The 14,738-nt window shown below is 42.2% G+C and overlaps 1 protein-coding gene and 1 pseudogene across 1 annotated transcript in view; both read left to right on the plus strand.

Moving 5' to 3' along the window:
• LOC140502264 (protein RCC2-like) overlaps positions 1-14,738 on the plus strand; it is a 245,268-nt pseudogene that overhangs the window by 69,630 nt on the left and 160,900 nt on the right.
• LOC140500203 (uncharacterized) overlaps positions 12,582-14,738 on the plus strand; it is a 66,329-nt gene continuing 64,172 nt past the window's right edge. The window contains exons 1-2 of the mRNA XM_072602548.1: positions 12,582-12,919; positions 13,211-13,516. Of these exons, the coding sequence (XP_072458649.1) occupies positions 12,850-12,919; positions 13,211-13,516 (376 nt within the window). The 5' untranslated portion in view covers positions 12,582-12,849. The remainder of the gene's footprint in view (positions 12,920-13,210; positions 13,517-14,738) is intronic.

Raw genomic sequence — 14,738 nt, forward strand, 5'->3', positions numbered from 1 at the left:
GGCTTTTTTCTCTTCTCCTTCCTTTGTCAATTTCCTTCAATCCCTGGCTCCACTACCAAGCTTTTCCTGATGACTCACAAATCTTATCTCCAGGTCTCTACCTCTCTTATGAGTTCCAAATCCACTTCACTATCTTCAGAAAATGTCCACTTGCATAAACCTCAAATTAACATGTCTAAAATGGAGTTTGTTCTCTTTTCTCCCATTTTTTTACAAGATTTCCCCTCATGCTGCTGCTACTCAGGTCGCCCCTTCTCTTATGTTGTATCCTTGGGGTCATCTTCAGTCTTTCTGAGGAATGTCAGGTCACTGGATTCAGATGACTCTGGAGGAAAAGTGAGGCTGGTGACCTTGCACAGCCCTCGCTCACTCCAAACAAAGTCAAGTGCAAGTCATGTCATCATTCCTCTGATGGCATGGTCTTCTTTGGAAGCAAAGGACAAACACAACAACCCTTGGTGTGACTGTAGATTCTTTCGGTATATTTAGTCTTACATCTTATTTGTCACAAAATTGTACTAATTTTGCTTCTACCACATCTTTTACTGCTTCTCCATCCCTTTTTACTTAATGACTTATTTTTAGTAAAGATACCAATTATCATTTTCCTGGAGTGATGAGATGATCTCCTGATATGTGTTCCCAACTTTTCCTCTCCTCCACATCACAATATAATCATCAGAATAGTCTTTCATATGTATGGAATATTACAAAAATAGTTGATTTATTTCTCCATTCAGAAATCTTTAGTGGCTTCCTTTCATGTCCCACATAGTGTCCAAATTCTGTTGTTTGACATTCAAGGCCCTTCACCATCTGATGGTACCCTGATATCATTTTACTCTCCTTCATATACTCTAGGCTCTGATCAGTCTGGCCTACTGAACATATCATGTCCCTATTTGCTTCCTTACATTTCCTTAGACTTTTCCATATGTCTTCAATCACTTCTCAATATCTGCCTCTTGGTTTATTGTATTCTAGTCCATCCTTTTAAATCAAATTCAAATTCTACCTTGTCCATTAATTCTTCCTGGAAGCCCCTGTTCCATAGTGATTTTCCTCCCTCGAACAGAAGATTGTTTTCTAATTCTCTAAAGTATTTGTGTAATTTAGTATACTACAGTTATCTGTGTTTGTGCCTTATACCCCTTATAAACTGTCAGCTTTCTAAGGGCAAGTACTGTGTAGCATCAAAACATTCTATCTCCCTGAATACACAATATAATACTTGGTGACATTTTTAATAAATGTGAGCTCAACAAACAGGTGAGCGAAATAATGAAGAAAGCTAAGGCTCAGAACCTGTGATAGTTTCTAAGGGGCTGAGAAGTACAAGAAGTCAAATTTTAGAGTCTGTGAGAGTCTCCAACTCAGGGTGTGTAATAACCCAGGAACTGGAATGTGTGATCACTTGGGAAAAGTGTACAGTAACTGATATTCAGTATTTGTGATAATACAGAACAAAACATTGGAATAACCAAGTGGCCAAAGTATTTGATATCTTCAAGCTCAATGTGTGTGATAACCCATTGCTCAGAGTATGAGATAAGCTCAGTGCCTGGGATAAGTCATTGTTCAGGGTGTGATTTCCTTTGGACTCAGATTCTAAGATGTCTCTTGGTTCAGTGTGTTTGATAGCTCAAAACTAAGGGTGCATATAATAAAGCAACACTTAAAGCATGCCATGGTATGCCATGCTGGGGAAAAGTGTTTGTAAATACCCAGCATGTGTGTAATACCCCTTTCTCTAGAGACAGCTCACAATGTGGGCTTATTTTCTCAGATAGTAGGGTCTCATCATTGATTTCTAATTAAGCCCAAATATATTTTTCTCCCATGACCTTAACCTTTCTCCCTTTTAGCAGGGGAACCAAGTGCTCCTGGGACTGCTGAGCTTGAGGCTGCTATTGATGAAGACTGTGGCTTTCAACATCCTGTTTACCACTATGGTCTTGGTCTTTTGATGTTCCTTCCATTGTATAAAATCATCCCATTAATCTTTTTCTATTATCTGCTCCCTCAGAGTTCCATCTATCTGTCCTCCTCAAACCTCATCCATATTCAGCCTCCTTTTTCTCAGTCTCCTCCCTATCCCTTCATCTCCCCCACCATAACTTCACAATCATATGCCTCTTCCCCTAGGCATTTCATAGTCTTCTCTGTCCTCATTCCTTTAGATTCTTCTTTTTTTCCTAAGTTTCCTTTCTTGACTGTTATACTTTCTGTCCCTATGATGTCCCTTCTGTGGGTGGAAAAGGGGAATGAATGAAAGTTTTGTCTCTGACTCCTTGACTTGAATTCTGAGCTTTGCTTCTCTAGAAACCTGGGCAACAAAGTTCTGGGAACCACCATTTGGACCCTGACATGACCATTTGAGCTCCAGAATGATCCCAGTGACCCCAGTCACTTTCATTCCCCTCCCTGGGATTCATAGTAGTCAGTCCTTGGTGTGTATACTCTGAAATCATCAAGGTATTCCTTTCTTTGGAGTTCAGGAAATTTAAGTGGGACTGGTGACAGGGAGAGAGAGCAGATATTCATAGCCCAGTTTCCCCAGGTTTCCTTAGCTTGGGGAGTAGCAACAGTTTCCATTAATACCCGTTTCCTATATGAGGCTTATTTTGGGGGGTATAACCAGCTTTCAACCTCCAGTTCATGTTCATGGGATTATGGCCATGTGGGCTGCTTGGAGTCAGTAGGGGCTGTGTACAGTGACAGAAGTCAGACTCTGAAGGCTGGGGACCCCTGGGGGAAAAATCAGCCACATCATCTTCTAGTGCCTACCTTCTCTTATTATATCCCTGGGGAGATCATCATCCTGCGTTCCTATAGTGGAGGAAGAAAGCACAAGGAAGTTCAAATGTAGGGAGGAATTTCCTAGTGCAAGATCTCCTTGAGACCCTAAAGCTATCTATGTTTAATCCCTCTCCCCAAAATATTCCTGAGGTAAGGGGTATAAGGAATTTTTAGGACATGGTCCAAAACCTAGACTTCCTCTGAGAAGCAGCTGAGTCTATTCAGAGTCTTCTGTACCCTGAAAGATCAAATGTTAGTATTGTATGAACCACTGTTTCCCTGGTAACAGGAAACAGAAGGAGGGCCCAGGGAGTACACACTTCTAGAAGGAATCCAGGAGGCCCAAGGGGGTCCAGGCAGAGAGAAACCCTAGTGGAAGATAAGGGCAGATGGTCAAGAATGAGAATGGGTAGTACAATCCCTCAAGCTGCAGGAGAAAATAACAAGGGAATGATTTGGGCATCTGGGAGTTAAACTTAGCCTCAAATGCTGACACTCTCTTGGAAGAAAAGAAACAAGCATTTATTAAATGGTTAGTATGTGCCAGGAACCATAGGGAGCTCTAGAGATACAAATATGAGCATGAAAGAAAGACAGTACCTTCCCTGAAGGAGTTTACGTTCTAATGGGAGAAAATAACATTCAAAAAAGAGCTAAAGGAGGGAAAGGAAAGGACGAAGACATTAAAGGGAAAGGTTTTGAAGGACAGAAGTCAGGAACACCCAAGGGAGAATAAAGGCTAGCCTGAGTCCCTCCACAAAATGGAACATACAAGAGGAATTCACCAATGGGAAAAGAGGGTGGGCCCCACAGAGACATATCCCAGGCTGAAAAGATTGCAGGCACATTAGGATATGGTAGGGTGAGGAGGCCCCAGGTGCTAAGGGAAGGCATTGCTGGGACATGGTTTTGAAGACCAGAAGCCAAGAACAGGCCCCTTGGTCCACAAGTGTGAGACAACAACAACAAAAACCCACATATGAACAAAGAAGTGTTCAGGGATTAAACTCAATAAGTGAGATGATATTAGAGGAGTCTGGGTCATAAAACTGACTCATCATCTTTCCTGAGCTAATTATCATGGGGGTGAAACTTGTAAAACTTGAGTCTGGGTATCAACCAACCATGATGATGAGATCATAATGAGGCTGCCATGCTGCCTTAATTGGCATGAGGTGCTGGAAGTGACAATGAGGGTGGGGAGTGAGATGCTGGGGATATGGAAATGCCAACCTCCTCCTTGTTCATGCCTTCTCCCTGAAATAGCTTGACTTTGCTAGGATATAAAGGAGGAAAGGGTGACAGGAGCTTGCTCTGGACTGCCTGTAGTCTGGGTGACCCCTGCTTAACCACTCTGGAAGCTGGATTTTCTAGAGCTGAGTTTGGGGATAGGATATAGAAGGTAAGATCTACAAATAGTGTGTGGTGGATGGGCAATTAGACAATGGTAGGGCCCCTTGGAAAGTCCCATCTATAGTCCACTCTGCTGCCAAAGTGATTTTCAGGATATGCATGTCTAACTCTGATCTTCCCATCTCCCAATTCAATAAACCCCAGTGGCTCCTTATTAGCCTTCAGGATAAAATATAAAATATTCCTTTTAGCATTTAAAACCCTTGAAAACCTAACCACTCCATACCTTTCCAGTCTTTTTATCTTTACTCCCCTAAGTGTATTCTATTGACCAGAGTCAATGGACTTCATACTCTTCACCTCACTTCGCTACTCCATGTCCTTTTACCAATTGTCCCCTATTTCTGGAATACTGTCTTTCCTCACATTTACCTCTTGTCTTCCTTGGCTTTCTTTGAGACTCACCTCAAATACCACCTGCTTCAATAGGTCTTTTTCTGTCCTCCTTAACCCCTCTCTCATTAGTAAATGTCTTCTCTCTGAAATTGCTTTCCACTTACATGGCATATAGTAAAGTTTTTTGCATGTTGTCTTCTCCTTTAGAATGTGAGCTTCTTGAAGGCATGGATTGTGTTTTGGCTTTTCCATGTATTCTTGGTATTTAATACAGTCCCAAGCATATAGTCAATGTTAATAAGTTTTTTTTTAAACTTTTTGATTGACAATGAAAACTCCCCAAACACCCTCTGATTTGGAGGACTAGGTGTTCAGTTTTGAAATTTGGATACAGACCTTTCACAATTCCTTTTTCTTAAGGGAAGAAGCCCATGTAGTCATCAGTAATCTAGCCTATAAGGTGGGGTAGGTACTATGAGAGTCAAAATCAGTGCAATATTCTTTCAAGGAACTGGGTCAGTTAGAAACCACATTCCTTCCATGGTCTTGGGATATACTTTGCAAATGGCTGCTTTTGCCACTGGCTAATGATATTTGTTAAGTTAACCTTATTAACAGTAAGTGGAAGCACCTGAAATTCCTGACCACTAAGCCCTTGATGCTATTTTAAAGTTCAGCTAATTACCTAAATGGAGCCTCAGCAAAGGGATATATTCTGCTCCAGTGGGTAGATAAGTCACTCTAGTTACAATGGCTCCCAAAGTGGGACTTTCCCTGGGAATTTTAACCAGGCCAGTGAAATGATCTCCTGATGAGGGCTGCCACTCAAAATAATTTTTGAAAGCAACCCAACTACCCCAGGTGGACTTCTTGGCATATCTGAAATGACTTTGGGCCTTCTTTCCAGAGGTTCCATCTGCCCTTACTCGTGGCCACCCTTGGAGAGATTTAGTACTTGGTGCTTGTGAATCTAAGGAACTTAGCTCAGGTGGATTTAGGGCATCAAGTCCTAAAGATGACATGATATGTGGCAAAAGGACCCTCTGCCAAGCCAGGAATGTCCTCTGGGAACTATAGATTTGGCTATTAAAATCTGAGGCTCCTTTGGAGCAGCTAGGTGGAGCAGTGGACACAACTCAGGGCCCAGGGGCACAAGGAACTGAGCTCAAATTTGATTTCTTGGGTTTGTCAAGAGGATCAAATGAGATAATACTGGTAAAGCACTTAGCGTGGTTCCTGGCACAAAAAAGACCCTTAATAAATGCTTGTTGCCTTCCTTCCTAAGTAAGAAATGGATGGCAAGACATTCAGCACCTTGGTGTGGAGGTTCTCATGGTTTAGGGCAGGCAGAAAGCAGGCCCAAGTACTCCCACCCCCTGTAAGTTCAAAAAAGGTGGGATTTTTGTTGTTTTCCTTTCTGGAGTTCATTTACCTAGACTCATGCTAAATTGTAAACATCTGAAGGATCAATCTTCTTTGAGCCCTGGTAATTCACAACTATGCTGAGTGATGTAGGTTATGATGCATTCTGGCTCTGGGCCTATTAGTTGAAAACTATATATAGGGAGGTAGGTATTTTATTTGGGGTTCACTCATGGGAAGAATGGCTTTTATTGTGTGATTTGGCCAGATCTGGGTAGCCATTGTTATGGAGCCACCAGGCTATGTGAACCCAGATGTTGGTGCTCCCTAATCTAGAGATTATGTATCTATTACTTTGTTTAGACATTTGGAGCCCCATTGATCAGATATCTCTGCTAATTTCTCTATGTTTCTCTGCTTTTGTTTTCTTCACATTCAGGGTGCTCACCTTTCCCCTGAACTAGTGAATAACTTATATATGTTTAATTAAAGTAAGATTATTGATCTTTTTGAAGTTGTCTTTCCTTTAGAAAAGCAGATCAAAGAACCTGTGGAAGCAGGCCATCCTGGGTATGGTAGGGTCCTTTCTAACACACTCCATCCTCCCCATCCTTTTTAATACAGACTTAAAGAACTTGAGGGTAGAGGCCAATGTCTCCCAATTTGGCAAGTCTTTGGCTCTACCCATCCTGTCAGGTGGTCTTATGATAGGATTGTTGTGAAATAGGATGGGAGCATATAAAACAAATGTTTACTGGACTATTGGATACAGGATCACAGAATACAATTATTCAGGGAGATCTGATCCAAGCAATGGGGGAAGTACATGGTGAAGTGGGAAAGGATTCTCCTACAATTATGATGATTTGGAAGAGTGAACATCTTGGGAGCCATACCCAGGATTCACATGATGGTTGGACACTGGCCATTTAGCTGAAACCTGGCAGTGGTTGACCACCAACCTTAATGGATTATTGCATCATTTTCATCATCATCATCATCATCATCATCATCATCATCATCATCATCATCATCATCATCATCTAGTGTTTCAAGGCTTGCAAAAAGTATTTTAGGATTATATTATTTCATATGATTCCCACATACATTATTTTACAAGATCCCCTTGGCAACCCTGTGAGGTAAGTGCTATTATAATTCCCATTTTACTGATGAGGAAATAATCAGAGAAAGTTTAGGTGATTTGCCTAGGGTTATACACATAGTAAGTGTCTAAGTCAGGATTAGAACTTAGATTTTACTAGCTCCAAGTCTAACATTCCATTCCCTGTGCCTCATAAATGCTAGACAATCTAAATAACCAGGAGACAGTCCTTGTTAAAGTGATAGGCATCAAACCCCAAGTGATCTAGAAATTAGGATGTAGGCAAGATTAACCAGATCTGCAGATTCCTACTCAAGTCACCAGTACAAAACAGTACTGTCTTGAGAAAAGGAAATCTCTGCATTGATTGATGAGATGAAATAAGCTAAAATCCTAGTACACATTTATTCTTTTAACAACCTCCAGTGTAAGTAGGTAGCTTGCAGTATCTCACTACAGAACTAAGCAGGTTGGTGTCTCTAATTTCTGGATTTCTGGAGCAGTCTTTATCTCGAGAGGATATATCTTAAATTTTTAGATAATGATATGTGGTCATTGACCGAGCTAATATTTTCTTGTTTTTTTTTTTTTTCTGGACAAATCCTTGCAATAAGGGGAGAAATATATCTGAAATTGCTACATGAGTTACTCTACCTGTGAAAGCCACCAGGGGATGCTCTAATACTGAATAAGAATAGCTCTTTTTCATTATCATATGGACCAGTCATTCCTAGTAGTATCCATGTCTCTCCCAACACTTTCTTCTTATTTCCTTCCCAGATTTATAGCTAACCTATTAACATGCTTGAATTTCCATCATTTTCATAATTTATTTATACTGTATCTTATTTGGTGATTGGTCTATTTTTCAGTCCTTAGCATGAACCCAACTAGGAGTATTTTATCTACATCTAGGTTAAATATGTTTACTAAAACAAATAGAAAGTGATGCTATATAGTTTAAGACAGAGATTCTAAAGAGCAGCCCCAAGTGAATTCCATTTCCCCTTCTCTACTCTGCCCTTTTCTCTGTCTCTCTCCATTATCAGGCATAATCAAGCTAAAAGACCATAATGATAGGTGGTTTCTTAGCTCACTGCATTCACCTCCCTACACCTCCTGATCCTGTGATCTGTGCAAACTCCCTGAACCTACTAGTGAAGCCACTGCCTGATGATGATATGGCCTAGTTGGCTTCCTTTTGATCACTAATATGGCCACTGACAGTTTAGATCACTGGAAGTGTGAGACAATAAAGACCCCAAAGAGAGAGATGCCACATTCCACTAGAATTCCCGCTAGAGCTTGAGACTTCTCTAGACCCCACAAGAAAGGCTCTTTATGTTAGTTTTCCTTGTGGGTATTCAGGTCCATACTTTTGTGTCCCTTTGGGGCTTAACAATTCATGCAGCACAGAGCAAACATGTCAGATCTTCACAGTAGGAAGCTGTTGTAGCATGTGCTTTACAAGCAGAGTAAATAGCCTTAAAGGCATGAGAATGTGAACTCACTACGCATGTTCTAGGCAGAGAGCTGTGTAGTTTGGCTAGAATGTAGCATATGAATTGGTAAGTAATATAAGACAAGGTTGGACAGGGAGAAAGGGGAAAATAATATCAGATTGTGGATGGTCTTGAATGTTAAGTGGAATAGTTCGAATAGTACTCAGCAGGCAACTAGAAGTCTCTGAATATTTTTGAATGGAAAGGTGACATTACCAGGTCTATCCCCAAAATTATCCTGACAGTCATAGGGTAGATTAGAAGAGAGGTGGAAAGATTATTGCAACGGTTTTAGTCATTGGGAATAACCATGTAAGTTAGGATGTTGACAGTCTGTGTGGAACAGAAGAAAGGGGTATGAGAGATACTGTGCAAATTGACAGGATTTGGTAACTAACTACTCAAATATGAGGAATGAAAGAGAGGGAAGAGTTAATGATATCTCCAAAGTTACAAACTTGGAAGGCTCAATAAGGACCAGATTCAGGAAGAAAGGTTATGAATTCCATTTTGGACATAAGGAAGATATCAGGCAGTGGTATGTAGCATAGAAGGGACAGAGGAGAGGGTGGAGGTGGGAAGATCTGTTAAGAGGTTATTTCAATAGTCCACAAAGATAGCAGTGATGATTGAATTCAATTCAGTTCACCAAATGAGTATTAAACACTTTTTTAGGTACTGAATATATGATTTCTTAAGTACTTAATTTGCCAATGAACTGTGATAGGCAGACAAAAAATATGAAAAAAAACCCAATGATTCTGTCCTCAAGGAGTTTTCACTCTACTGAGTTGATACTGTAGTGATGGAAGTGGAAATATAAAATTGGGCATCATGAGAGATGCTATGGAGGTAGAATTCATAAGGATTTGGCAAATGATAGGATATAAGTAATGTGGGAGACAAGAGGGTCAAAGACAACAGTAAAGTATCAAACATGGGAAACTAGATGAATGGTGGTGTCACAGAACACTGGGAATATTGTTGTAACAGTAAAGTCAAATAGATAGGCAGGTATTGATCCAACAGATTTCCCCTTTATTAATTCACAATGTTTGAGGAATCACAATGACAGAGTCAAGGGGCCCAGGGCATTAGCAACATCATCAAAGATAGTATCTGAGCCATAACAGAAACAATCAAATTTATGCAAACTTCGGGTGGAGTGAGAAAGGTTGACTGATCCCTTCACTCTCCTCTGTCCCTCCCGTGGATCTCCAATAAAGGCCCAAATCTAGCTAGTTTGAGGCACAGTCCATCATTCCCTGACTTCTCTGCATAAATCAAGGACTGGGGTGAGGAGAGCCCAAGATTCAGAAAAAATAGACTATTTCTTTCCTTCCACCACGAGGGCAGGAGCATTCATTGTAAACAATGCAGATAAACTAGGCTACAAGAGTATTATCCTTCAAAGCTGTCCTTAGTTCTCTCTTCCCCAAGACAGAGGGTCTGAAGTTGAAGCTCACAGCCACTGTCAGATGCAGCCCAAACCTGGTCTCATAGCTCAAGAATTCCTATTATACAAGGCACCAGAGACATCTTCCACCATAGGCTAGGGCCAAGAGAAAATGGGGAACTCCTATGAAGAAACAAGAGACAAAATTATTGAAGGCACTTGATTTCTGATATCCAAACCTAGCCTTCCTCTCAGTTTACTAGGGAGAGTAGGGTGGCTGAGATAGCTCACACCTCCTCCCCCACAATTATCATATCTGAGGAAGCTGGAGGGTGAAAGTTGGACAAGATTTGGTGCTGGCCCTGAGCTGGAGCTGTGGGGATAGGGATCCTTCTTGTGCTGGGCCCACATGGAGCTATATCAAGATGGGAGGAAGAGTTGGATGGAGTGGAGGTGTTAAAGGGAAGAGTCAGAGCCTCTGCCATCACCCCATATCTAAGGTCAGGAAAGAGCCTACAAAGAAGGTAGAAGAGTGGTTAGAGAGGTAAGTAGTCAACTATGTGAAGCCATGAAACCGAGGGAAGAGAGAATATCTAGAATATCCAGCAGAGAGAATTCAGAATATCCAGAAGGAAGGAGTACTCAGGTGGTCAGCAGTGAGTGGCTAAAGCTAGAGTCTTAAAGAAAAGGCCACTCAATTTGCTAGTTAGGAAATTTTGGTGGCCTTGGAAATAGAGGGGCTTCAGCAGAATGATAGGCAGAGAAGCTAAATTTTAAGGAGTTGAGGAGAGAGAATTGGTGAAAAGGGCCTGGAAAAATCAAGCATAAAATTTTCAAGAAATTTGGAAAGGATGACACATGAGACAATAACAGAATGGGGGAGAAGAGTCAAGGGAAACTTTTAGGGGGATTGGAGACACATGAGCATGTTTATGGACAGATAGCAAGAAGCAAATAGAAAGAAAGACACTAAAGATGCATGAAAAAGAGGGAGGGATGATTCCTGAAGCAAAAACCTAGAAGAGGATGGAAAAAATGGAGACAAAGGCACAGATGAAGGAACTTGAGAAGCAGCATCATTACTTTGTCACTAGAAGGAAGGAGGAGAGAGTAGGTCATGATTCTGAAAAATGTCAGGGAGTAGAAAAATTTATGTTGCTCCAGCCAATCATCCAATCAATTCTTAAATAGTTATTCCCAAATGACAGTAAGAATTTCTGAAGCTAAATCTACTTCTTCACTGTGCAACTTACTGATCACTTAAGAATTGGAGTTTGTTTTTTTTGTCATAATCACTGTTCACATGTCTGCAACAGCACTGACAGACTAGGGCCTAATCTGCTCAGACCAATGATGAACAAGTATTTATTAAATACCTACTATGTGTCAGGAACTATGCTAGACACTAGGCAAAGATAAAAATGCAGCTATGCCTGCACTCTAGAAATCTATGGGGAGGGAATGGGGAGCAGAATTTGCAACATGTACATGAATATGCCTTAAAAACAAAGTACAAATTTTTGGGGGTGGCCTCAGTCTTCTTCATGAAGTAGGAAACTAAACAATTAGCTCCAAGTCGGGGGTTGGGCTTGAAGTCAGGGCAAGAGGAGATGTATAAAGCTTTGGTATACTTGTGAGGAATGAGATCAAACATTGATTAGAGGGAATTATAGACTGCAAAGTGTGGAAATGTTTTGTTTTATTTTTTGTTTTGGGTCAAGACCTAAAATTTCCTTGGTGTATAGGGAACTTTGTGAAGACTTACCCCTCCACTGATGCAGATCTCAAACTGCTGGGCAATTTAAGAGTTGCCCAAGACAAGGACAGGATAGTTGCTGGGAGTTATGTTGCCAGGACTTGTTCCAGGCAGGATAAGGACACTGAGTTCTACTTGCTATTCACTCACTAGGCAACATTATCTGTTTACCTTGGGCATCACTTAACTTCACTCTGCCTCAGGTTCTTCACCCGTAAAATGGATGGGTTGGACTAGATGGCCTCTGGGGTCCCTTTTAGCTCTAATAATAGCAATAATAGCAAACAGTGACATAGGGTTTTGACGATTTCAATTCTTTTGGGAGATAGGTGTTATTATCATCCTCACTTTACAGGAGGAAACTGAAACAGACAAAAGTGACTTGTCTGGAGTCACAAAGCTAGTAAGTGCCTGAGGCTGAATCTGAACACAAGTTTTCCTGACTACAGGTCCAAGTTCCTGCACCAGTTGCTGCTCTAAATTTCTGAGCCTAGCATTCTACGAACCATTCCAGCTCACTCATTCCACTGTGACTGCCTCAGAGAACAATGAGCTCTCCCACCTCTCCATGCCTAACATAGTCTGGACGTGTCATCTGGAACATGGGTACCTGAGAATCCACAACAGCCATTGGGCCTGTGGTAATAATAATCCCTTTCTGGACCCTGCACAGATGTAGTGCCCAAGAATTTGGTTTCCTCAGGGTCTTGGAATGCAGAGAAAGAGAGATGGCTGAAATGCAGGTGAAGCAAGGACATCTAAGAAGGAAAATGCTAGAACTACCTTCTAACCTATGCTGACTTAGACTGCATAGTTATGGTGTTCACCTCAAGATGCTGAGCTATGTCCCAAGCACCCCCATACTTCAGGACACTTGCTGCCAACCCCACATGAAAACTAAAGGTGATTTTTTTGAATGCCAGTAGGGCTACAAATTGGCCCTGCAGTCACAGTTATTGTGTGTTAACTCCTTTGTCCTGCCCAGACTTACATCTGTCTGCCTCATGCTCCACCCCCTGCTAACCACCACAGCTTGGGGGATGGGCAGACCCCACTAACCTCAGCTGCCTCTTAAAAACACTTCCTTCTGGGCAGAGCTCATATCTATGCAGACATCACTCACCCTGGACCACAGTTGTTGGTGCCATTCTGTCTAGAGAATCCTGCCAGGCTCAGCAGCATGTCTGCCAGGACCCTCACCACTCTTGCCAGGATCTACTCTTTGGGGCTGCTCCTCTCCATTCTCCCAGGTATATGTCCCATCCACACTGCTTCTCTCCTCTTCCTTACCCTCTTTGTGGGTCTGAGGTTCTAATCAGCTTCTGGATACCTCTATCCTTATGTCCTCTCCATTATCTCTTCATTGATCATAGGGGCCTTGAAATGTAGCTTCTCCTAGTTGCTTGGCCTCTTCTCCCTGGCAACTTGAGTTGGGACTGGGATCTCTAATTAGCAGCCAGATGTCTCTGCCATGGCCCCTAAACTCCCCTTCCTGCAAAGGCTTTGTATAGGTCTTAATCTCCTTGTTATGTTCTCTACAGGTTCCTGGGCCCAGGTGCGGCTAGTGGAGACAGGAGGCAAGGTGACACAAGAGGGCCAGTCTGTTACCCTGACCTGCAGGGCCTCTGGCTTTAACTTCAAGGATTATGCCATGTCTTGGCACTGGAGCCGAACTGCAAGCCACAGGGAGCTTGTGGCCAGCATCAGTGCGCAAACTGGCAATAAAAAAGAGTACAGCTCCAGAATTCAGGGCAGGGCTTCCATCAACAGGGACAATGGGGCCCAAACTGTCTCCCTGAGCTTGCACCGGTTACGAAAGGAGGATTCAGGCAAATACTACTGTGCCAGACTCACTCACTCTGCTAAGGCCCAGACAGAGGTCTGGACATAAACCTGGGATTAGAGCCCCAGATGCTGCTACTCCCAGATGCTGTGTTGTGTTGTGTTGTATTGTGCTGTGCTGTGCTGTGGTATGTCTGTGTGTGATTGTGTGTGTTTGTGTGTGTGTGTGTGTGTGTGTGTGTGTGTGTGGTATAGAGAAGAGAAGAAATAGATTATATGTGTGTAGCAAAGTAAGATGCAGAGCTTTTCTCCCAGACTTCACTGTTCATCCACACTCTTATGACTCAAATCATTGCTGTAGTCTTAGCTCATGGCCCCATCCACCCTTCCTCAGGGTGTCAGATAGCCACACTTTCTGGGGCCAGAACTCCAGTAAGGATTCCTGTGAAAACAATCAATGACTGGGAACAGGTAGAATTCAGACTGAAGTTCTGCTGTTACAGCATCTCCTCTGTGTCATGTACCTGGTCCTGGATTGGTTCAATTGTCGGGACAAGTTAGAAGAGACAAGCCCAGACTCCATTCTGGGGGACCCTCACAGCCTGAGGAGGCAGAAGAACTAACCGTCTCTGCCCCTGGGTAGCTCAAATTTTAGCTTGAAAGAACCCAGTAAGAATTGATTGTTTCCTGTGCTCAGAAGCCTTTCCTACACTATTTCTTGTGAGGTAGGAGGTACAAATATAAAGTATATGTCCATTTTACAGATAAGGTAACTGGTTTACACGAGGGAAAATGTCTACCTGGAGTTACTAAGAAGATTTCTTAAACCTTCTGCTTGCAGGCCTTCTGTCTCTTCCGCTATATCTGGGGTCTCTTAGATCAGCTCTACATAACGCATTGATCCTTTGCTGGTCTGTAAGATCTCATAAATTCTCCTTTTCAAGTTCTTTCAACCTCTAATTTGGATCTGGTAATGGGAAGGGCTCGGAAGGCTATAAGGGATGCAGACTTCTTTAAACATGTGTTATAATCTTGTCACCATCAAGTCCTTTTGGACCCTCTGTGCTTCAGATATTGGACAGTTCTGCAGTCCCGCATACTCTTTAAGACTCAGATAAAGGGACATATGCATAGCAAGAAGGAGCACAAGGAGAGAAGCCAAGGGACACTTGACCACTGTAGATGTGCTTCTTCAGGGCACTGAGGTCCCCCAAGGCTCTTCTGTACACCTTCTATCCCTCTGCCAAGGACTGTCCCATTCTGCACATGCCATATGATTAGGGCCAA

Source organism: Notamacropus eugenii, chromosome 4 (genome assembly GCF_028372415.1).
Source record: "Notamacropus eugenii isolate mMacEug1 chromosome 4, mMacEug1.pri_v2, whole genome shotgun sequence".
Classification (NCBI taxonomy): Eukaryota; Metazoa; Chordata; class Mammalia; order Diprotodontia; family Macropodidae; genus Notamacropus; species Notamacropus eugenii.